General features: G+C 49.1%; 1 protein-coding gene across 5 annotated transcripts in view; it reads left to right on the top strand.

Annotated features, from left to right (window-relative positions):
• DOT1L (DOT1 like histone lysine methyltransferase) overlaps nucleotides 1-23,262 on the top strand; it is a 78,931-nt gene that overhangs the window by 19,847 nt on the left and 35,822 nt on the right. For all 5 annotated transcript variants that reach the window (XM_079960415.1, XM_079960414.1, XM_079960413.1 and 2 more), the window contains exons 2-9: nucleotides 81-124; nucleotides 2,459-2,533; nucleotides 6,655-6,718; nucleotides 8,405-8,633; nucleotides 9,964-10,058; nucleotides 11,143-11,205; nucleotides 16,993-17,048; nucleotides 19,720-19,799. In XM_079960415.1, the coding sequence (XP_079816541.1) occupies nucleotides 81-124; nucleotides 2,459-2,533; nucleotides 6,655-6,718; nucleotides 8,405-8,633; nucleotides 9,964-10,058; nucleotides 11,143-11,205; nucleotides 16,993-17,048; nucleotides 19,720-19,799 (706 nt within the window). The remainder of the gene's footprint in view (nucleotides 1-80; nucleotides 125-2,458; nucleotides 2,534-6,654; nucleotides 6,719-8,404; nucleotides 8,634-9,963; nucleotides 10,059-11,142; nucleotides 11,206-16,992; nucleotides 17,049-19,719; nucleotides 19,800-23,262) is intronic.

Here is a 23,262-nt window from a genome sequence, read left to right as displayed (position 1 = left end):
GGTGATCCGCCAGCCAACGTGGGTGATCTCTCCTTCCAGACAGTTCCTGAAACCACCTTCTTTCTTTGTTGTTGTTTCAGGACAAACACCACGATGCTGCTCACGAAATCATTGAGACAATTCGGTAGGTGCTAAGCAGCAGCCGATCTGCATTGCAACCAGATATTTTCACCCCCCCACCCTTCCTCTGCAGCCTGTGGAAACTGGGAAACCCATTTGCCAGTAGTGATAGTGACACTGTTCTTGCTAGGATTTTCCTTTTTATATCCTTGCTCTGTAATCACAGCTTCCTGCAACACGGTGCATGTTTTTCCCTGCATTAAAATGAAAACCCGGTTTTGCCTAAAACGCTGGAGGGTTGCCTTATAACCAGGTCAGGACCATACCGGGGTCCCCAGACCAGTATCGGCAAGTGTCTTTCATTCCCCAACTGGGAATAAGACTATGAGGCTATATCTGTCTTGAAAAGGGCACGTGCTTTCGTAAATAGTCTGAATCAAAGCCACCATTGACAGCTTTGTCTAAGTAGGAGTACAGTATGTTGCATTGATTAGCTGGTCTGGAGAAGGGAGGTCACATGCCTGCTATTCCAAAGTGACAGGGAGCTGTCATGTTTCTGCGCAGCCTTAGTATGAAGGAATTGGTTCATTTCTTTTAAAGTCACATTTGCCTCCCCTAGAAAAGGATTGAAGGTGTTGGGCGGTCAAAGCATTTTCTGCCCTTGAGCTTTGACCAGGGTTTCCCAACTTGAGTCCTCCAGGTGATTTTGGACTACAGTTTCCATCATCCCTGACCACTGGTCCTGCTGGCTAGGGATGATGGGAGTTGTTTTCCGAAAACAGCTGGAGACAAAGTTTGGGAAACCCTGGCTTTGAGCCTTCCTTTAAAAACCAAGTGAAATCCTACTCATAAATCTCAGTAAAAGGTTTGGTTTAAAGAAGAATCTAGCATGCTGTCTTCCACTGAGCCAGACCACTGCTCCATCTCACACCTTGGGAGAGGGACCAGTCTTACCTGTTCTTTATAAACCACAGCATGCATAGATGGGGATGCGGGTGGTGTTATGTTCTAAACCACTGACCCTCTTGGACTTGCCAATTGTAAGGTCAACAGTTCGAATCCACGCCGTGGGGTGAGATCCCGTTGCTTTGTCCCAGCTCCTGCCAACCTAGCATTTCAAAAGCATACCAGTACAAGTAGATAAATAGGTCCCGCTGCAGCGGGAAGGTAAACGGTGTTTCTGTGCACTCCGGCACTCGTCACGGTGTTCCCTGTGCCAGAAGCAGTTTAGTCATGCTGGCCACAAGACCCGAAAAAGCTGTCTGTGGACAAACTCTGGCTCCCTCGGCCTAAAAACAGAGATGAGCACCGCACCCCATAGTTGAATTCAACTGGACTTCGCCGTCCAGGGTTCCTTTACCTTTTATCTGCATAGATGGCAGTATACTTTATTATTATTTATCAAATTTATATACCGCCCCAAACCTGCAGGTCTCAGGGTGGTTCACAGGGTAAAATCAGAATATAAAACCACAAAATACACAATCAGACGGGACAGACCTAACAGTAGTAGCCACCTTTGGCCTTTAGGGCTGCCAGTGAGCCCCTAATAAAAACATCTTGAAGATCCCAGGCCACAGAGAGGTTAGGCTGGCCTCAACTAGAGCCAGGGCCTTTTCGGCCGCGCCTCCAATCTGGTGGAACGCTCTGTCACAAGAGACTAGGGCCCTGCAGGACTTGACATCTTTCCGCAGGGCCTGCAAGACAGAGCTGTTCTACCAGGCCTTTGGTCAGGGCGCAGCCTGACCCCCCTCCTCTGGCAATCTGCACAGAATTTTGCTTATTGGTTGCCATCAATTTGATTTTAATTAATTTTTATAATGAAATGTTTTTGAATCGTTGGATTATTTTGATTGTTGTTAGCCGCCCTTAGCCCGGCTTCGGCTGGGGAGGGCGGGATATAAATAAAATTTATTATTATTATTATTATTATTATTATTATTATTATTATTATTATTACCATTTATGGCTTGAGACCAGGCTGTCTTAAAGATATTAAAAATGTCACGATGCAGACCTTCCCTGGGGTGTGCACCTCCACACTGTCCTTTGGAAGGATAATATCAAGATTTTCCTTTGGAAACGGAGGTGCAGGGCATCCTGATCACAGGGTTGCTGTCAGGGCAAACTGGATTTGAACTGCTGGCTCTGTGTATGCTGTGATGTATTTTAATGATTCTTCTCAGCCGGGTTTGTTGTTACTGCTTTGTGTGTTGGGATCCAAACTTGGGAGAAAGGCAGGATATAGAAACAAGCAAACATGACAAAATTATCGGTGTGTTTGGGGCAGAGGTGGGCTTGCCAAAAGGAGGAAGAAATGATCTAGTGATTGCGGGGGGGGGGGGGGCGACGGCGTTATTTTCATATTTATTTCACCTACACCCTCTTTTCCTTTCAGGTGGGTCTGCGAAGAAATTCCAGACCTGAAGCTTGCTATGGAAAACTATGTTTTAATTGACTATGATACTAAAAGGTAAGGATAAGAGTCTCCTTAGTTCTCACTACTTTCCTCCCCCATAGCTCCCCCTAGAAGTCATCGCTGGACTCACAGCGCCAGTCAGCCCCAACCAACACGGCAAATAGGGGTGATGGGAACTGTCTTGGACAGCGTGGGGCTGGGCTAGATGACCTCTGGGGGTCCCTTCCAACTCCACAATTCTGTGATTCAGTGGCTCTCTCTTCTATTTTAGATCAGCTCCAAATTCTCAGGTGGTGATATGGGGGGCAGTGGAGGGTGGCGGCGCTGCTGCCGTGTCCCTTTTGTTGTAGATTCACTCTGGAAGTTGGAAGCTTCTTGCAAGGGGATTCTTCAGCTGTTCCATGTTTGAGAGAGCTTGATAAAGACAGCCTTTCTGATAAGGGCTCCTTTCGGGCCCTGCCCTTCACCCCCCCCTTCCCTTGCCTCTCCCCTGCCCTTTACTCCTTTGAACGGTTAATTTGTCCTGTTCACAAATGTAAACAAAAGGAGATTTTCCTGCTGCTTCCATGTCCTCCTTGCAAGGATGAGAAGGGAGGGGTCTTCCCCACCCCCTGGGGTCTTTCCAAACAGGCCAGGGAGTGTCCTGGGTTATTCCCCCCTCCCCACAAAGTGCGTGTGAAAATAGAGATGAAAAACTGCCTTGGGTGGAGGAACCCACCTGGGGTGGACGACCCTCTTGGCTTGTTGACTGCAGGAGTTGATGAAGAGGCTGAAATGGCTGAGCAGCCCTGATTTTTGCTCTCTCTCCCCCTCCCTCCCTTGATGTTTGAAATCTGATTATGCAATGGGGCACGTGACTTCCCGTGCTGCCCCTCCTTTCCCTATCTCCTGACCTGAGTTGATTCTTTAATCCTGGTTTAAAAAAAAAGAAAGAAAAAGAAGGGATTTTCAGACCAGGCAGGCAGCCCTGTTCAGCAAGTCTCTTTAGAGCCCAAGGCAGCAAGGCTCAGTATCGCTTGCACTGGCTGGCAGAGTTCTCCAGGGTTTCGGGGTCCCGTCCCTACGTGGAGGGGGTGGGGGCTGAACCTGAGATCTTCTGTCTGCAGAAGGAAATGCTCTGTTGCTCAGCTGCAGACCTTCCCCTTAAATTTCCCGTCCTCTGGACTCCAAATAGCCTCACACCCTTACTCCATTTAGCCCAGTATTGTCCACACTGACTGGCAGCGGCTCTCTAGGGTTGCAGGCGGGTTAAAGTATGTAAAGAGAGCAGGTGCTCTCCCATTGAGTTATAGCTCCCCCACCCCCGTTAAACAGGAAGCAAGATTCCAGTCCTCAATGTTCAGAAGGAAGGGCTGATTTAAAAAGGGGCATAATAATTCAGAGTGCTGGTTTTGACCTATAAAACAGCTCAGGACCGCAACACCCCAAGGATCGCCTCTCTGTGAACGTACCTGGACCCTGAGATCACCCTCCAAGACCCTTCTTTGTGCCTGTACCATGAAAGGTCTGGAGGGTGGCAACATGAGAACAGGGCCTTCTCTGCAGTGGCTCTCCGTTTATGGAACACTCTCCCCAGGGAGGTCCGCCTGGCGCCTTCATTATACACCTTTAGGCTCCAGGCAAAAACATTCCTTTTTAACCAGGCCTTTGGCTGATTGACATCCAGTGCCCTTTTAAAATGTGTTGGGGAACGGGGAGGATTAATGAGTTGTTCTTGTTTTTGTTTTTATTACGTACTTTTGTGTTTTTGTATTGCCATTTCATCTTGTGAGCCGCCCCTGAGACCCAAAGATATAGGGCGGTATACTAATTCAATAAAGAAAACAAATAAGCAATAAAAATAAAAAGCTGTCTTGCACCAAGCCGGGCCACATGTGCTGTCTGCAGAGACTGACATAGGCTCTCCAGGTTTTAGAGGTGTGTGTGTGGGGGGGGAAGACTTTCCTAGCCCTCCAAACCCCAACCCCAATCCCAGAAATGATGGGCAACTGGAGCTGTATAGCGCAAAGCATTTCACTAAAAAATATTTCTAAACTAGGCTTGCAAACTTGTCTGGCTGGAACTCTTAAAGCGTTTGGGAGGCTACAGTCCTGTTCCATATACTTAAAGGGAACTCTGTGGGACATACCGTATTTTTCGCTCTATTCAACGCACAGGACCATAAGACGCACCTAGATTTTAGGGGAGGAAAGCAAGAAAGAAGAAAGCAACACAAAGCATCCTGAGCTAAGAGGGAGCGTTCTTTCAGCTTCGCTCAAGAGGCTTTGCGTGGCCATCCCTGAAGCCAGGAGAGCAAGCGGGATCAGTGCGCACCCTGGCCCTCTTGCCCTCCTGGCTTCAGCGAAAGCAAGCTTCCTGGCTTTCCCCCCCACCTCCCTCAGGAGCCGCGCACTCTTTAAAGGGAGCACGGCTCTTGGGGGCTTTTCTGGGAGGTGGGGGAAGGGACGGATCCACACGCTCTGTCCCTTCCCCCACCTTCCGCAAAAGCCAGGAATAGCCACGCGAAGCCTCCGTACGGCAGCGGGATGAAGGCAGCCTTCCCTCTAGCTGTTCTGCGCAGCCCTCCCTCTAGCTGTTCTGGCTTCTTCTTTTTTTTTAAATAATATTTATTAAAGTTTCAAAAATTACAGAAAGAAAAAGTAAAAATGCCACATTAAACAAAAGCAAAACAACACATCACAATATAAAAACAAAACAAAACAAAAAACAGAGAAATAGGACCCGTTAAACAAAAACAAAAACACAAAGAAAAATGCATCAAATCTCCTCATTACTAATCTTTCATTAGCTTATTTCCTTGACCTCCTCCCACCTCCCTTTTTTGTATTCTAGGTCAATTATCCATTTCAGCAAATCCTTTCCCTCTTTTAAAATTTTTGTCCTGTAAATTGTCTTAATATAATGTAACTTTGGGACGCAGGTGGCGCTGTGGGTTAAAGCCTCAGCGCCTAGGGCCTGCCGATCGAAAGGTCGGCGGTTCGAATCCCTGCGGCGGGGTGCGCTCCCGCTGCTCGGTCCCAGCGCCTGCCAACCTAGCAGTTCGAAAGCACCTCCGGGTGCAAGTAGATAAATAGGGACCGCTTACCAGCGGGAAGGTAAACGGCGTTTCCGTGTGCGGCTCTGGCTCTGGCCAGAGCAGCGATGTCACGCTGGCCACGTGACCCGGAAGTGTCTCCGGACAGCGCTGGCCCCTGGCCTCTTAAGTGAGATGGGCGCACAACCCCAGAGTCTGTCAAGACTGGCCCGTACGGGCAGGGGTACCTTTATCTTTTTAATGTAACTTTACCTAGCTGTTCTGGCTTCTGGGGTAGCCCTCAAAGCCTCCACAGGGCAGCGGGGAGCCTTCATTCTGCTGCCCTACGGAGGCCTCACGGGCTGCCCCAGAGCTGCTCAGGAGTGCGGGGCATCTGTGCGCAGCTGGCCCACTGCTCCCAGGGCTGGCGGGGGAAGCCCGGGTCCCCCCCGCCAGCCCCAAAAAGCAGCTCAGGAGCGTGTCGCACTCCGGCAATTTAGCTCCATGGACCACACATTCGCTCCATAAGATGCACAGACATTTCCCCTTAGTTTTTAAGAGGACAAAAATGTGTTTTATGGAGCGAAAAATACGGTAACCTGAGTGGATGAATGCAATGGGGAGGGTGGGGTAGAGAGCTGGATCTGGCTGGTGGGCCAGATCCCAAAGATGCTAGCCTTCCAAGGCCATTTTGATGGGCAGGGTGGAGTTGGCCACCTGCCGCCGGAGACTGAAAGGCAGAGCCTTCGCTGGGAAGGAAGACTCTGGAAAACCAAATGCAAACCCAACACGCTCGTCCCAGAATCCTTGTTGATTTGGGGCAACCACCCTAAGCCTGGTGCCTTCCAGACATCGTTGGTCTCCCAGCGGCTAGTACAACCAGTGGTCAGGGGTGACGATAATGGGATTTATGTCTTGCAACATCTGGATGGCCCCAGGCTACAGAAGGTGCTGGGGGTTTTTTTAAAGAAAACTTTGCATACAAAACATTCCTTTTGGGAGTGGCGCAGGATTACAACTACAAGGAAGATGTAGGCATCTGTGTAGCATGTATTATGTTTTGGGGAGACATGCCTAGAAAGCTTAGGCCCATCTTAATTTGCCTGACTGCTATAACTTTTTTTTCTTTTTTCCTTCCGCCCTCCTCCCTTCTGATCAACAGCTTTGAAAGCATGCAGAGGCTTTGCGACAAATACAACCGCGCCATCGATAGCATTCACCAGCTGGTATGTATGTGCCCCGCCCATCCACACTGCGTTGTTGTTGTGGTTGTGGTTGTGGTTGTTGTTTTGGATGGGCGCCGGTAGCCTGATTTTTGTTATATATAATTTTTATTAAATTTTCTGTTTTACAATTTCAAATAAACATTTTACATACTTTAAAATGACTTCCCTTCTTCTCTTTCCATGCTTCATTTTGCATATCTTAAATCCCTGCATACTTTACAAAAACTATTCCAATCGGTTTTCCACCATTACATCCATCACAGTTATTTTCCGTATACTCAATATACGTTTTCCAATCTTCTTTAAACATATGTTCTTGTTGCTCTCTTATTCTGTATTTTAAATCTGCAAGTTGTGCATATTCTGTCAATTTAAGTTGCCAGTCTTTCCAAGATTTTTGAGGCCAGTTAGTCCTGCTCATTCTCTGCTTGCTCCCACTGGCAGGTCTAGTGCTCTGACATGCTGGGTATAGTGCCCCCCCCCCCCGTTTTCTCAGTTTAGCCTGGATTACTTAGAATTGAAGGGACTCGGGTGGCGCGCTGGTCTAAACCACAGAGCCTAGGGCTTGCTGATCAGAAGGTCATGGTTCGAATCCCCACAACGGAGTGAGCTCCCGTTGTTCGGTCCCTGCTCCTGCCAACCTAGCAGTTCGAAAGCATGTCATAGTGCAAGTAGATAAATAGGTACCACTCCGGCGGGAAGGTAAACGGCGTTTCCGTGCGCTGCTCTGGTTCACCAGGCTTAGTCCTGCTGGCCACATGACCCGGAAGCTGCACGCTGGCTCCCTCGGCCAATAAAGCGAGATGAACACCACAACCCCAGAGTCATCCGCGACTCTACCTAATGGTCAGGGATACCTTTACCTTTACCTTTATTTAGAATTGTAGAGTAGGAAGGGACCCCCAAGGGTCACTAGTTCAACCCCCAGCAATGCAGGGATTACTTATTTATAGCAGTTCTAACCCCAATTCTTTAGCCCGGGGTGGGGGTTTGGGACCTGCCCAACCCCAGCCTAAGGGTCGCATTCTGTTATGGGCAGCCTTCCTGAGCACATTGCAGTGGCGGGAGGAGGCAGAAGGGGAAATGGGTGGAGCAATAGATGGGACACTTTTCTGCATGAGGCTACATTTCAACCACACAGAGTTGGAATATTCCACACGGCACGGTATCGCCAGTAGGGTTGCCACCTGTGCTGCATAATACAGGATTGTCCTGTGTTTCAATGCAAAATGCTATGCTCTACTGATTCAATACAAGATGCAGTTAGTCCTATATTTCCCCTATTCCCCCCCCCCCGCCAAGTTAAGGAGCCTCTCCTCTGCTCCTACAGGGATGGCATCCCTGGCTTGGCAGGAGAAACTGCCTCTCACTTGTTTCCTCCTTTCTCCCTGCTCCTGCCTCTTGACAGCGGAGGCAGAGCAGTAGCCATCACAACAGCCTTACCTTCCTCCCTGAATTTGTCTCCCCCTCTCTTAACGCCCCCACTTCCTCTTGTGCAAATGAATTCCACAGTTCCACAGAGTTCCACAGTCGTTCCTTTTGTCTGCCGGCTTCACTGGGCACCCCAGGTTCTAGTGTTTTATGAGAGGTACAGAAGCGCCTTCGTTGGCCTGTCGCACGTGGTAAAGTGTGTGTATGCGTGTCTCTCTCCCCTCACCCTCCTGCCTCTCCCATTTTGTTCTCCAGTGGAAAGGAACCACGCAGCCCATGAAACTGAACACCCGCCCCACCAATGGGCTCCTGCGCCACATCCTGCAGCAAGTCTATAACCACTCGGTGACCGACCCGGAAAAACTCAACAACTATGAACCCTTCTCCCCAGAGGTGTATGGCGAAACTTCCTTTGACCTGGTTGCTCAGATGATCGATGAGATAAAAATGACTGAGGACGACCTGTTTGTAGACTTGGGCAGCGGTGAGTGGTTGCCGTACACTTCCCTCTCCTGTCTCTGCCGTGAAACCTATCTTTACACGAAACTGTTTCATTTCTTCTGTAGAACATTCAGCACATAGCTGTCAACCGTCCCTTATTTGGCGGGAAAGTCCCTTATCCCAGCGCAGTGTCCCGCTGCTGTCCCTTATTGATGATGTCCCTTAAATTTTCCGGGTTTCAAAGGAAGCAGCTCCTCTCCCTCTCTCCCTCCCTCCCTGCCGGCCAGGGAGGAGGGAGGCTCCAAGTGTGTTGCTTGGCTGCGTTGCTCACCCAATAAGGAGTCTAAGAACGACTGGGGGGTGGAGCTTGCATTCCTTGTGCCAATCAAATCAGCCGCCTTGCCTGGGGACTCGCCTTTGCTCAGCGCTTCCCAGCGGAGAGGTGACGGTGGTTTCCCTTGCTGCATCCCCTTTGCCGGGTTGCTGCACTGTGGGAACCATCGCTTGAGGCTTCGTTTGGCTGCTGGCTGGGCTTTCTGCCTTTGGCTCGGAGCGGCTCAGAAGTCGAACATACCTGTGCCCAGAAAATCCCTTATTTTGGCTGCTTATCCCTTATTTTCGAGGCTGCTGGTCCCTTATTTTCAAATCTGTAAGTTGACAGCTATGATTCAGCAGCGTGTACCAGTTTGCTTAGGAAGCAGCTGAGCTGTGTAAATAATGGCCCACTTTGGATGTGATGGCCAAACCACGGTTTCTTTAGCAGGGCTGTGCTTTTGGTCCCCTTTTGCTTTCCTCATGTCCTGGAGCAGGGGTGGCAACTTGCAGCCCATGGGCCACAAGCGGCCCATGGGGGTCGTTTAAATGGCCCCCAAGCCGCCCCCGAACCGAGCTTGTCATTTTCCACTAATGACCAGCGGAATTGGGAGGGAGAGGTGGGTGTATTTAGCATTCAGTCTGGAGGGATGCGGGTGGCGCTGTGGGTTAAACCACAGAGCCTAGGACTTGCCGATCAGAAGGTCGGCGGTTCGAATCCCCACGACAGGGTGAGCTCCCGTTCCTCAGTCCCTGCTCCTGCCAAACTAGCAGTTCGAAAGCACATTAAGGTGCAAGTAGATAAATAGGTAACACGCTGGTGGGAAGATAAAAGGCATTTCCGTGCGCTGTTCTGGTTCGCCAGAAGCGGCTTAGTCATGCTGGCCACATGACCCGGAAGCTGTACACCGGATCCCTCGGCCAGTAAAGCGAGATGAGTGCCGCAATCAAAGAGTCGGCCACAACTGGACCTAATGGTCAGGGGTCCCTTTACCTTTACTGGAAGGGTATAGTCGATTCTGCTCCGTTTCTACCTGTCTCCTCTCCTCTTCTTGTCTCAGGTGTGGGCCAAGTCGTTCTTCAGGTAGCAGCGGCCACAAACTGCAAGCATCACTATGGCGTGGAGAAAGCGGATATTCCGGCCAAATATGCGGAGGTACGTAGTTCATGTGTGTTTGTGTGGTTAGAAAGTGGGAGCATCCTGTGACCTACATTAGAAGCATAGCTGTCAACTTTCCCCCTTTTTTAAGGGAGATTCCCTTATTCCGAATAGGATCCCTCACAAGAAAAGGGAAAAGTTGACAGCTATGATTAGAAGCCAAGTGCAACGTAGAGAAATCTAGACTTGAGGGGTGTGCATGCTTGTTTTAAAGAATCTGAAAGAAATACTGTATTTTTCGCTCCATAGGGCGTACTGGACCATAGGGTGCACTTAGTTTTTAGGGGGGGGGAATAAGGGGGGGGGCTGGGGACAGGGAAACTCAAGCTTCCCCTGACCCCAGCCCCCAGAACAGGCAGCTATCCACAAGCCTTCCGAGCACAGCGGGAACTCCTGCTGCGCTCAGAAGGCTTGTGGATGGCTGCCTGAAGCCTGGCGAGTGCAGCGGGAGTTGGCGCAGCGCTCGCTGGGCTGCAGGCTGCTGTCCGCAAGCCTTCGGAGCGCTCAGAAGGCTTGCGGATAGCTTCCTGAAGCTTGGAGAACGAGAGGGGTCGGTGCGCACCTCCAGGCTTCAGCGAAAGCCTGCATTCACTCCATAGGGCGCACACACATTTCCCCTTCATTTTTGGAGGGGAAAAGGTGTGTCCTATAGAGTGAAAAATACAGTATTCACAGCCTGCAGAAATGGTGCTTCTTCAGCAATTTGGTGCACATGTAGATACCCCAAGACTGTAGTCTTGTGCTTTAAATTCTGCCTTGATACAATAGGGCGTCCAGCAGCAGCTTCTTTGAACTGATAAAAATATATATTCAGATTTCTTTCCATTGTGTAAAATATCTGGGCTGTGTGCCACAAGCAGTACAGGTGAAAACAGAGCACTAAATGCAGTCAATACAACACAGGATAATTATATAAAAAAATATGTTCTCTGCTGGTGCAAGTCCTTGGTGGTTAATGATCTCTGCCGCAGTTGTTGTGTTCCCCCAGGTTGCTGGAAACGGGTCACTATCCAATTTACTACTAACAGCACACCTGCTTTCTCTTCCCCTCTTCTCTCCTCCCGGCTGCCTGCCTTTCCAGACGATGGACAAAGAATTCAGAAAGTGGATGAAATGGTATGGGAAAAAACATGCAGATTACACAGTGAGTTGAAACGGAACCGCAGACGTTACCTCCCACCAAACCCTGTTGCAAATCACCCTCCTTCCCCCTCTGTTTTGGTGTGGGGTTTTCAGAGGCTACACCTTTGTGTAGGGGCAGAGAACCTTTTCTGGTCTTGTGGGGGGGCATATGCCAATTGTGGGTGAGCCAGAATGGGCGGACAAACAGATGCGACACCTATGAGACTTTTTCTGCGGAAGGTTACGCCTAGGCTACATGCCCACTATACATTAAAGTTCTATGATATCTCCGTAAACAGTCATGGCTTCTTCCCTCAAAGAATTTTGGGAACTGTAGTTTGCTAAGGGGGCTTGGAGCGGCTTGGAGATCCCTTTTCCCCTCCCAGAGTTTCGTGGGAAGAGGCACTGATTGCTAAAGCGCTTTGGCAGACCCTCCCAGTGTCCCTATTTTCCAGGGACAGTCCTGGATTTACAGAAGCCGTCCCGGTTTCTGATTTGATCCCGGAATGTCTCACTTTTCCTTTGGCCGTCCCTATTTTTATCGGAGAAAAGTTGGAGGGTATGGAGTTAATGTGACCCCTGAGCTATCTGAAGGCAGCCCTGCATAGGGAAGCTTTTTTAAAAAAATGTTTGATGTTTTAATTTGATGTTTTTATTTTATTTATATATGTTGGAAGCCACCCAGAGCGTCTGGGGCAACCAGGTCAGATGGGAGGGGTATAAATAGTAAAATGACAATAATAATAATAATAATAATAATAATAATAATAATAATAATAATAGAATAGGACTTGCCTATTTTCATCAGAGAAATGTTGGAGGGTTTGGTTCTTGGGGGGTGGGGAATGCAATGGCTGTTTAAAGTGGTATTACAGTGCTTGAAAAATGTACAGTGTAAACGGAGCCATAGTCCATGCAGCTGCCATAGGTTCTACACATTCATCTCTCCCTGCAGGCAAACAAGAGGAAGGCAAAAGCACTCGGGGGTGTGGGGGTGTGGCAGAGGGTCAGAGAGAGGACATGAGTCCTGAGGGCTTGGAGGGCCCCATTCAGCCTACAGACTCGAGGTTTCCCACCTCACACACACCCTAGGTCACTAGAAGCCTTGCACCCATCGTTGATGGGGAATTCTAAGAAACAAACCAGTGCAATTATTCAAGGTCCAGACAGCCGTTGTGATTCAAAGTGGTGTCCAGTCATATCCTAGCAAAGGTGGAAACTCTACCACCAGCATCTCAGGAGCCACCATGCAAAATTTGGTTGTAGCAGCAGCAGCAGCAGCAGCAGTAGTATTTTTATTATTTATACTCCGCAGAGGGAAGAGAAAAGAAAATGGCTTTGCAAAATGTATAGTAGGTGATGGCAGCAATAAAATCCATTTAGAAAACGAAAACAAATGGGGTTCTGATTCTCATGCTGGGGAAGGAAGCCCTCCCTGCAAGATTGGCTCAGCCTCTGGATTCCTGCTTGTCCAAAAGAGGCTTTTCCTTTAAGTTCCAGATCCTCAGATTATTATTGTTATTATAATTATTATTATATTGTATGCTGCCCATCTGACTAGGTTACTCCCAGCCACTCTGGGCGGCTCCAAACAGAGTATTAAAGCACAACAAAACACCAAACATTATAAAGTTCCCTAAACAGGGCTTCCCAAATTCAGAGCTTCAGGAGCTCCTTTCTTAAAAGCAAGCAGCCTCTGCCTAGCCCCTGAACAACTCCGCCCTAGAAATTCCTAGGGAATTTCTGCTCCCATTTCCATTATTGAGTTAAGGCTTGAAAGCTTCTCGTTGGCAATTAATGCTGACAGATGGTGCTTCCCCCCCGCTTCTTGGCGGTTCCTACACGGAAGTATCCCCTCCTGAATGCTGGCCAGGTATCTGGGGGGAGCTTAATGACACAGAGCCTGTGGGATGTCGGAGTGCTTGAGTGGTTGTTTCCTGGATTCCTCCTCCAGTGAGGTCATTCTCCCTCTCCTTCCCTCCCCTGCCCTTTCTCCTTTGAAATGCTCCCCACCTGTCACTTTCCCTCCCGGTTTCTCTAATGACCAAATAAGTTGTGTGTGTGTGTGTGTGTGTGTGTGTGTGTGTGTGTGTTTATACGCATTAGATGGCACATCTTCAAAAGGAAATTAAAATCGGCTGCTTAGCTTAATGACTTTGAGGGTGTGGGAGGGAGACCTTGTGGGGTAATTGAGGAGGAGGAGAGAGACATCATCTCAGTCTATCAGCAGCAGCAGCAAGAACAACAGCAAATATATCACATCTATCCTCCCAATTCCCTGGGACACGGGGGGCACTGTGGTCTAAACCACAGAGCCTAGGGCTTGCCAATCAGAAGGTTGGCGGTTCGAATCCCCGTGACGGGGTGAGCTCCCGTTGCTCGGTCCCTGCTCCTGCCAACCTAGCAGTTTGAAAGCATGCCAGTGCAAGTAGATAAATAGGTACCACTCTGCCGGGAAGGTAAATGGCGTTTCCGTGCGCTGCTCTGGTTCGCCAGAAGCGGCTTAGTCATGCTGGCCACATGACCCAGAAGCTGTACGCCGGCTCCCTTGGCCAATAAAGCGAGATGAGCGCCACAACCCCAGAGTCGGCCACGACTGGATATAATGGTCAGGGGTCCCTTTACCTATCCTCCCAATTGCTCAAGGTGGTTGCGTACTTCTCCCCAGTTTCTCTTCCTGCCTTTGACACGTTAGGATGGGGCAGGTCGCTCACCACCACTTAGGGCAGGGGTTAGCAAGGTTTATCTTGCCTGGGCCGGATCGCATGTGCGCCCGTGATTTTTGGCACGTGCGCAAACACAATTTTCGGCATCTGTGCAGACGCGATTTTCAGCGCCGCGGAAGCAAGTTCCCGCACCTCGCTGCACCAGTTTAATGCAGCACGCGAGCAGGAACCTTGGTTCTGGGGTGGCTCGTGGGCCGGTCAAATGACCTCCGCGTGCCACTTCCGGCCCATGGGCCTTAGGTTGCTGACCCCTGACTTAGGGTCTTTTAATACCTCCCAAATTGGTACATCGTTTTCTTGGAGGGGGAAACCCAAGCTGAAGCTGGCATTCTTTTGCAGAGTGTGCAGATAATTTGTTGTTAGTTTCTGCACGGGAATTGGGAGTCACTTGCACACCCCCCCCAAAAAAAAACTTGGTGGGTTTTGGGATGTGAGTCCAGTGCCTTTTTACCAGGGGGCACTCAAGTGCACGCAGTACCATTCGTCTCTGCCCTCCCTGCGAAAAAGAGAGGCAGTTTTAACAGTCTGCTCCTTTTGCAGCAAAAGGAAAAAGAAAAGGTCTGCAAGGTATTAAGCCGTTCCGGATTTAACGCTTCTTTTTTCCTCCTGAGCGGGAACTTTTTACCGCTCAGATATTTGAAAAAAAAGAGAGGAGGAACAATATACCCAAGCCCTCCTCCAACGGCTTCCATAGCTTTGAAACAGAGCCACGTTCCGTAGCTTTGGGTTCCTACCGCTCTTGAGCGTGTGTCTAAGAAATATTATTATCATTATTATTATTTCAAAAATAGCTGTGTGTGCTTTTCCAGGCAGAACAAACAGGTCTTTGTGAGCCAAGTGTCGTGCTCAGAGAGGGCTCTCGGAATGCAGGGTTTTTCCTCCCTTCCATGTCTGCGTTACGTTACCGCCAGCTAGCCTGGCCACACTTCTCCCCTGCTGCAAATGGAGGGTTTTCTTTTCAGATTTATTTTGGAGTCCAGATTTATTTTGGACTCCAAAACTCCCTCCCCTGCAGCCCCCACCTCCATAGGACCTCCACAGACCGCTGGAAATCTGCCCTTGTTCCTTCTTAATGTATTTTGCACAGACCCCAATTTCTCTTGGCAGAATCACACCCCCTGCCTGCTATGAAACGTGATTTCCTTCTGCGGTCTCTGCTGGGTAGACCCTGTTGCCTGTGTTGCGGGGAGGTAGGGTGTGTGCAAAGGAACTTGTTTCCTGGCTAAGTTTGGAAAATTCCAGCTGAATTGAAAATCTCCACTGAAACAGGAGTTTGGGGAGAATGGTGTCACCTGGAACGGTTCATTAGCTTCTGCAGGATTTTGGTTTGATTCCAAGCCCCAGTTCCAAGTGCTGCTTCTTAATTCTTTTTCTCCCGCTTGCGAAAGATGGAGGGATCCCTCTGTCTAGAAGAGGCATTCTCTCCTGAGAGCAAGGGATGCTGCATATTTAGCTGAGATTCCTGCACTGCAGGGGGTCAGACTAGATGACCCTTGGGTCCCTTCCAACTTTACAATTCTATGATTTTTTTTCTAGACCCCAGGGATGGGCAACTTCCCTGCAGGGGCTGCTAGACTTGGCTGGTGGTCAGGGACCAAGGGCTTAGGAGTTCATATGTAAAGCGTCTGGAAAGTCTGGTTTTCAAATTATGTGCAGTTTTCTCCTGTTATAGCTCTGCTCCAGAGCGAACGGCACCCAAGTGCCCAGTGTGAGGTTTATAGTCAGTTTCTGACTTGAGTTGGAATTACTGTTCATGCTGCCAATAACATGTTTATTATTAAATTATATTATTTTTTATTTATTAAATTTGTATATCACCCTATGTGCCTGCAGGTCTCAGTGCGGTTCACAAGATAAAATCACTATATATATATATATATATATATATATATATATATATATATATATATAAAAAACACAGAACAAGAGCAACCTAATAACGCCCCCCCCAAACCCCCACATTTTAAAAGGGCATTGGATGTCAATCAGCCAAAGGCCTCATTAAAGAGGAACATTTTTGCCTAGTGCCTAAAGTTGTAAAATGAAGGTGCCAGGTGAGCCTCCCTGGGGAGAGCGTGACACAAAAGAGGAGCCACCACAGAAAAGGCCCTGTTCTCGTGTTGCCACCCTCTGGATCTCTCATGGAGGAGGAACACAAAGAAGGGCATCAGAAGATGATCTCAGGATCCAGGCAGGTTCATATGGAAAGAGGCAGTCCTTGTGGTCCTGTGGTCTTGAGCCGTTCAATACCAATTCTTTTGACCATATATCTACAATTTGTATCACCAAAAATAGTCAGTAACTGTAATTTTGGGCAGCAAGCTGCAGTTTCTTTAGTAATATTATTTCTTCCAAAATTAAGTTCCAGCAATCTTGCACCAAAATACATTTCCACATTGAATGATAACATGTGCCAAGTTTATCGCGACCCCTCCAACAATTAGCCGACACGGGAGAGAACATTTTCTTTGATTATTGCACATGGATTTGTGGTTTTTTTAACGGAAGAGTCAGCCGCCTTGAACATTCCTCTGCGGAGGCACAGATTTATTCTCATGGATTTGCATAAACAGAGAGCTTTGAGGTGGATATCCTCCAAGCCAGTTGCTGTCTTTTGGCTCCCTCCTTGCCTTGGGAAGATGGAAATATCTGGTGCAGATGGAGCCTCTCCTTTGCTGCTCGCTAAGCAGATTATGTTTCTACCATTGCGACCAGAGAAACAAGACGGGGAAGGTTGGGTGGAGGGGAGGAGACACACAGCAGTTTAATAGGATCCCTGTGTATGTGATGCCTTCTGTTCCAATCTCTCTATTCCCCCCACACCAAAAAGGAGGAAAAGTCTGGCTGAAGATAAGAGGGGTGTGACTTTTCCTGTCGGTCTCCTTATTTCAGCGCCTTGTCAGTGGCCCAAATATAGTCAGAAATCTGTATCGCGGGCTGGTCTTAGGAAGATGTTCCCTCTTCAGGCACGGTAGCAAGCGCAGCTTCATTTTTCCAGGGATGTAAAAGCTGGCTGAGTTAAAACAAGAAAGTCAAACTCCGTTTTCTCTCTCTCTCTCTCTCTCTCCCTCTCCTCTTCTTAGCTGGAAAGAGGCGACTTCCTCTCGGAAGAATGGCGGGAGAGGATCGCAAACACAAGGTACGGCACTCTGTCTTTTAACACGGACCCCGCCCCCCGGCGCAGAATGGGGTACACCTGCTTCTGCGCCCACTTCTTATTCATTGGGTGCTAGATATTGCCCCTGTCTCATTTCTTTGCGAGGAGAGAGTGCTGGGTTGCTTAGGGCAGTGTTTCCCAACCTTGGGCCTCCAGCTGTTTTTGAACTACAGTTCCCATCATCCCTGACCACTGGTCTTGCTAGCTAGGGATGATGGGAGTTGTAGGTCAAAAACATCTGGAGGCCCAAGGTTGGGAAACACTGGCTTAGGGCATCCTGCTCAGGGGCTCAGCTGGCTAGTGGTGGTTCCTATTTAACTGTCCTTCACCCTAAGATCCCAGGGCAGGTTAAAGCAGTTAAAACGGTTTGGAACAACTCACAGCCACAAACAGATGTGGGTCCTAAAAATATGGACTTCGGGTGTCAAAGGTCTGGGGCAAAAACCTGTGTTTCCTCCAGAAGCTGTGTGCTGAAGGTTCCAATAAGAATAAGAATAAGAATAATTTTATACCCCGTGACCCAGGGACGCGGGTGGCGCTAGGACTTGCCAACCGTATGGTCAGCGATTCGAATCCCCGCGGCGGGGTGCGCTCCCGTCTCTCGGTCCCAGCTCCTGCCCACCTAGCAGTTTGAAAGCACCCTTAAGTGCAAGTAGATAAATAGGGACCGCTTTATAGCGGGAAGGTAAACGGCGTTTCCGTGTGCTGCGCTGGTGCTGGTTCGCCAGCTGCAGCTTCGTCACGCTGGCCACGTGACCCAGAAGTGTCTTCGGACGGCACCGGCTCACGGCCTCTAGAGCGAGATGAGCACGCAACCCTAGAGTCGGACACGACTGGCCCGCACGGGCAGGGGTACCTTTACCTTTACCTTTTTATACCCCGTGCACCTGGCTGGGTTTCCCCAGGCACTCTGAGTGGCTTCCAACACATATGAAAACATCATAAAACATTAAACATTGAACATTTCCCAATACAAGGCTGCCTTCAGGTGTCTTCTAAAAGTTGTGTAGTCATTTGTCTCATTGACATCTGAAGGGAGCGCAATCCACAGAGTGGGTGCCACCACCGGGAAGGCCCTCTGCCTGGTTGCTTGCAGCTTCACTTCTCGTCTAGGGTTAGGGAACTGCCAGAAGGCCCTTGGAGCTGGACCTCAGTGTCCAGGCTGGTGCATCTCTATGGGGAAGGAGTTACATAGCTTTGGGGCCACCGCTGAGAAGGCCCTCTCCACTGGGGCAGCCACTACCCCTGAACTTCTGAGGGAGGTGGAACTGCCAAGAGGGCCTCTTCTGCTGATCTCGGCACCTGAGAGGGTCTGTAGAGAAGGAAGTGAGCTTTCAGGTACTAAAACTGGTGGGAATGGGAAGTGTCAGGCTTGGATTTGTGTGACCGGGACATATTTAATGCTTTTAAAAAACCCAGACCATGTTGCTTGGAGCACCGCTGAATTACATCAGCATTTCCATGTGGTTGGTCTTTTCTTCTAAGGTATTTTACAAATGCGGAACACATTCCCCTGTATTTTCTGGGGTGGCTTTAGTGAAACACATGTGAGAGTTGAAAGCTATGTTATGCCTTGCCAACAAGGTACCGTATTTTTCACCCTATAGGGCGCACCGGCCCATAGGGCGCACCTAATTTTCGGGGGGGGGGGAGAAATCAAGGAAAAAATATGATCCCCCCTCCGCAGCTCTGGGAGCAAGACCTCCCTGCTTTTGCGGGAGGTGGCGGAATTCCCCCACCTCCCGCAAAAGCCCCCAGGAGCCGCGTGCGACTCCTGCGGGCTTTTCGACCAGGAGGGAGAAGGGACTGAAACGGCCAGTCAGTCCCTTGTCCCTCCTCTGGGAAAAGCCCCCAAGAGCGGTGTGCTCTTTAAAGGGTGCGCGGCATCCTGCAGGCTTTTCTACGAGGTGGGGGAATTCCCCCACCTCGTAGAAAAGCCAGCAGAAGCCGCGCAGCCTTTAAAGAGCGCATGGCTTCTGCATGCTTTTGCGGGAGGTGGGTGAATTCCCCCATCTCCCGCAAAAGCCCACAGGAGGGAGAAGGGACGGACTCGGCCAGTCTGTCCCTCCTCCCTCCTTGGGGAAAAGCCCCCAAGAGCGGCGTGCTCTTTAAAGGGTGCGTGGAATTCCCCCACCTCATAGAAATGCCCGCAGTAGCCACGCACCCTTTAAAGAGTGCGTGGCTCCTGCGGGCTTTTCGACCCAGCTTGTGGGCCTGGCGATGGGGGGAAGTGCTGCTTTCCCCCACCGCCAGCCTCAAAGCCGGGTCGGAGAGTAGGGGGAAGGCGTCGCGCGCCTTCCCGCTGCCCCCTGATCCTCTGGGGCTGGCGATGGGATGGGAGCGCTGCTTTCCCCCACCACCAGCCTCAAAGAGCAGACTCTCCTTGGCTTCAGCGAAAGCAACGCGAAGCCTCCAGAGCGTTGCTATCGCTGAAGCCAAAGAGTGTGCATTTGCCCCATAGACGCACACACATTTCCCCTTCATTTTTGGAGGGGAAAAAGTGAGTCCTATAGGGCGAAAAATACGGTACATGTGTGTGCACACACATGTGTGCGTACGCACACACACACACATGCACCCTTCCCCCCACCCCTTGCAGCAAAAGCCATAGAGTGTGTGTCCATGTTTTACTAAAACTCCTCTTACCTTCCAGTGTTATTTTTGTGAATAACTTTGCCTTTGGACCTGAGGTGGATCATCAGCTGAAGGAGCGATTTGCAAACATGAAGGAAGGTAATGAGTTGCGTCCTCTCCTCTGGCCTCTCCACTGCTGGGAAGACAGTTGTGCTTTTTCAGTTGTGTGGTGGCAGCAGCGAGTATGTTCTTTGTATGTTGGAGGTGGCTGTTCTGCCCGCAATAAACCGGCTTCCTAGAATGGATATAGGCAGGAGCAACTGATGTTGTGTTTCTAGATGTTCCTGAACACTGGCTCCCTTCAGCCACCACAGCCAAAGCTCAGGGAGCTGTAGCTCATAGATATATGAACAGGGACCCTTGCAATCTGGGAATCACAGCTAAAGAATTCCACTCAACCTCTGTTTAAAATCCTCCATTGTAGGAGAGTTTGCTACCTTCCAAGGGAGTCCGTTCTACTGTCAAGCAGTTGTTAACACCAGGAATTTGTTTAGCTGGAATCTCGTTTCTTGCAATCTGAATCTATTGGTTTGGCAGCAGAAAGCAAGCTTGCTCCACCTTCAGATCTTTGAAAGTGGCCATCCTATCCCCTCTCAGTCTCTTCTTTTTCCAGGCTTAATGTACCTAACTCCTTCAACTGTTCTTCATAAGGCTCGGTTTCCAGGCCCTTGATCATCTTGGTCTCCCTCCTCTGCCCACCTTCTAGCTTGTCAGCATCCTTCTCAGCCCCCCATCCTGTTCCCACAGTGGCCAGCCACTTCCTCTCACCCTCTCTTAAAACAGCCGCTACCAGTCCTTGTCTTTGTCCTTCAACAGAAAACTGGCTCAGGTTGATCTCACCTTGTAAAAATTATAACAACCCACAAATGAGGACTTGACACCTGCTCTTGAAATGCGATCTGGTGGCCTTGATGAGTCCTGCGGCTGTCAAACTCCCTCCCAGGTGCTTTTGTTTCAGCCTGCCAGGCTTCTTCGATCTCATGGGTGTAGTCACAGGGAGCAGCTCTCTTCCACAGGTGTCAGGCAAAAGCTTTGTTCTCTTCTCACCCTTTGTCTTGGGGTTTTCCTTCCACCCCTGTTGGCTGATTTGGGCCCAATTCTTTGTGTGTGCATGTGCAATTTTTAACTGAATCTTATATAGGGTGAGTCCTTTAAAAGACACCCCGTGGGTACTGATTATACATGTCCCACGGGGCCTCTTTTAAAAGACTCACCCTGTATTAAAACCAAAAATGCCAATTTTTAAGTACATACAGTGGTACCTCGGGTTAAGTACTTAATTTGTTCCGGAGGTCTGTTCTTAACCTGAAACTGTTCTTAACCTGAAGCACCACTTTAGCTAATGGGGCCTCCCGCTGCCGCTGTGCAATTTCTGTTCTCATCCTGAAGCAAAGTTCTTAACCTGAAGCACTATTTCTGGGTTAGCGGAGTCTGTAACCTGAAGCGTATGTAACCTGAAGCGTATGTAACCTGAAGCGTATGTAACCTGAAGCGTATGTAACCCGAGGTACCACTGTATATCACAATATTACACATTCTGGCAGATCTGTGACAATGTTTTTCTCTCTAGTGATATGACCGAGTAATAGAAAAATACCATAGCTATACAACTAAAAAAACCAAGATGACTATTAACCCATCTGGAAGAATAATATAGGAAGATTGATGTAACAAAAAGCAGAAGGCTGCATTTGGCTGGCATTTTTTTTAAATATACAAATCGGCATCCAGAATAAATCTCCCTCTGACGCAGTGTTGGAAACTCTGATAAAAAAAGCTAGGTGCCAAGTGGCTCCTGAAACCAAGATTACAGTTGCCAAAATGCAATGCCTAGTTACCCCTTTTGGGGCAAGACGGCTCTAAAGTCTTATTTTCCGAATGAAGGACTGACTGCGATTGATTATCAGTTAAGCACCTGGCTAGTTCAGAGGACAACCTTGAGCCAGGTTAAGAGCTTTGAGAATTTGAAGAAGAAAAGTCACTTGATCCAGGGACAGTCCACATATCTATTGGCCTCTTTCTCTTAGTGGTGGCTGCTCCAGCTCAGGCTGCAGAGAGAAAGCATTTTGGTTCCAGAAATTCTGTCTGATTGTGCAGATGAAATACAATGCATAGAATTCTATAGGATGTTGTTGTTGTTGTTGTTTAATCGTTTAGTCGTGTCCGACTCTTCATGACCCCATGGACCAGAGCACGCCAGGCACTCCTGTCTTCCACTGCCTCCCACAGTTTGGTCAAACTCATGTTGGTAGCTTCGAGAACACTATCCAACCATCTCGTCTCATCTTTTTTTATCTCATCATATATCCTATCCCAAAATACCCTCGGCTTTCTTACAAGTCCAGCACCTACATATGGGGGGGGGGGGGACGACGACCAATTTGCTTGTTTACTTCCAGCAGTTTGCTTCCAGCAGTTAGAACACTGTCCCACCATCTCGTCCTCTGTCGTCCCCTTCTCCTTGCGCCCTCCATCTTTCCCAACATCAGGGTCTTTTCCAGAGAGTCTTCTCTTCTCATGAGGTGGCCAAAGTATTGGAGCCTCAGCTTCACGATCTGTCTTTCCAGTGAGCACTCCTTCCAGTGAGCACTGATTTCCTTAAGAATGGAATTCTACAGGATGGGGAATTACAATCCTGTTCCAGTGATCCCCAGGCATGCACCTCAGATGGTGGAGATACCAGGCACCATTGTGGCACCCAGGCATGTTCACTTGGTTGCAGGTGGTCGAAAGCCAGGAGCAAAAGGCGCCTGGCTAATTTCAAACACTGCTCTCACGCCAGTGAGATTTTACCAGAAGCAGCTGCAGCTAGGGCTGGGCCCAGTTTACTAGGGCTGATCTGAATGTTCATGTGTGTGCCTGTGTGTGCCTGTGGTTCGTCTGCTCCAAGATTTATTGCTTAAAAGCTTTCACAATGTTTTTTTGTTCCCCTTTTTTGCTCTTCCTCTCCCTCATTCAGCTCTTCAGACAAAAGGTCTAGCTTTAGATGTGGCAAGTGTTCATGTCCTCTGTGTTGCTGTATTTACCTGTGCTGTTGTTGTTTTTAAAAAAGACCGCAAGTACACTTAATTGGTGAATATGGTTCACTAGGCTGGGGGGGCGGCGCTGCTGCAGAACGCCACCGGGCTCTGCTCGCCCTTCTCTGCCCTCGGTAAAGAGAGCAATTAGCCTGTGACCTAAAAGGAAACAATTAATATGAGGCATTAGGGAAGCTTTCTTGAGCCCTGTAAATCACTTCAGAGGTTATTTGGGGTGGGTAGGGGATCCCTTATCTTAAGATGTCAAGGCCGAACTCCTAATGTCCACAATTCATATACAACCACCCATGCAACTTGGTGAGTCGGGGGGGGGGGAGTTAAGACGGTTTACGTGCAGCGCTCATGAACCTCCCTGATGGTAAGATTGTCAAAATGGTTATTAACACGAAATCAAAAGTGCAGGCAGAAAAGAAAGAGGGAAAACATGATTAGAGGTGGCAGAGCGGCAGTAGCAATACCGTGTTTCCGAAATTAACAGAGAGCAGATAATGTAGAAGAATCAGTACAGCACGAAAAGCCTTTTT

The sequence above is a fragment of the Podarcis cretensis genome, assembly GCF_951804945.1.
Source record: "Podarcis cretensis genome assembly, chromosome: 18".
Classification (NCBI taxonomy): Eukaryota; Metazoa; Chordata; class Lepidosauria; order Squamata; family Lacertidae; genus Podarcis; species Podarcis cretensis.
Note: the sequence above shows the minus strand (reverse complement) of the source record. Positions and strands in the feature narration are given on the sequence as shown.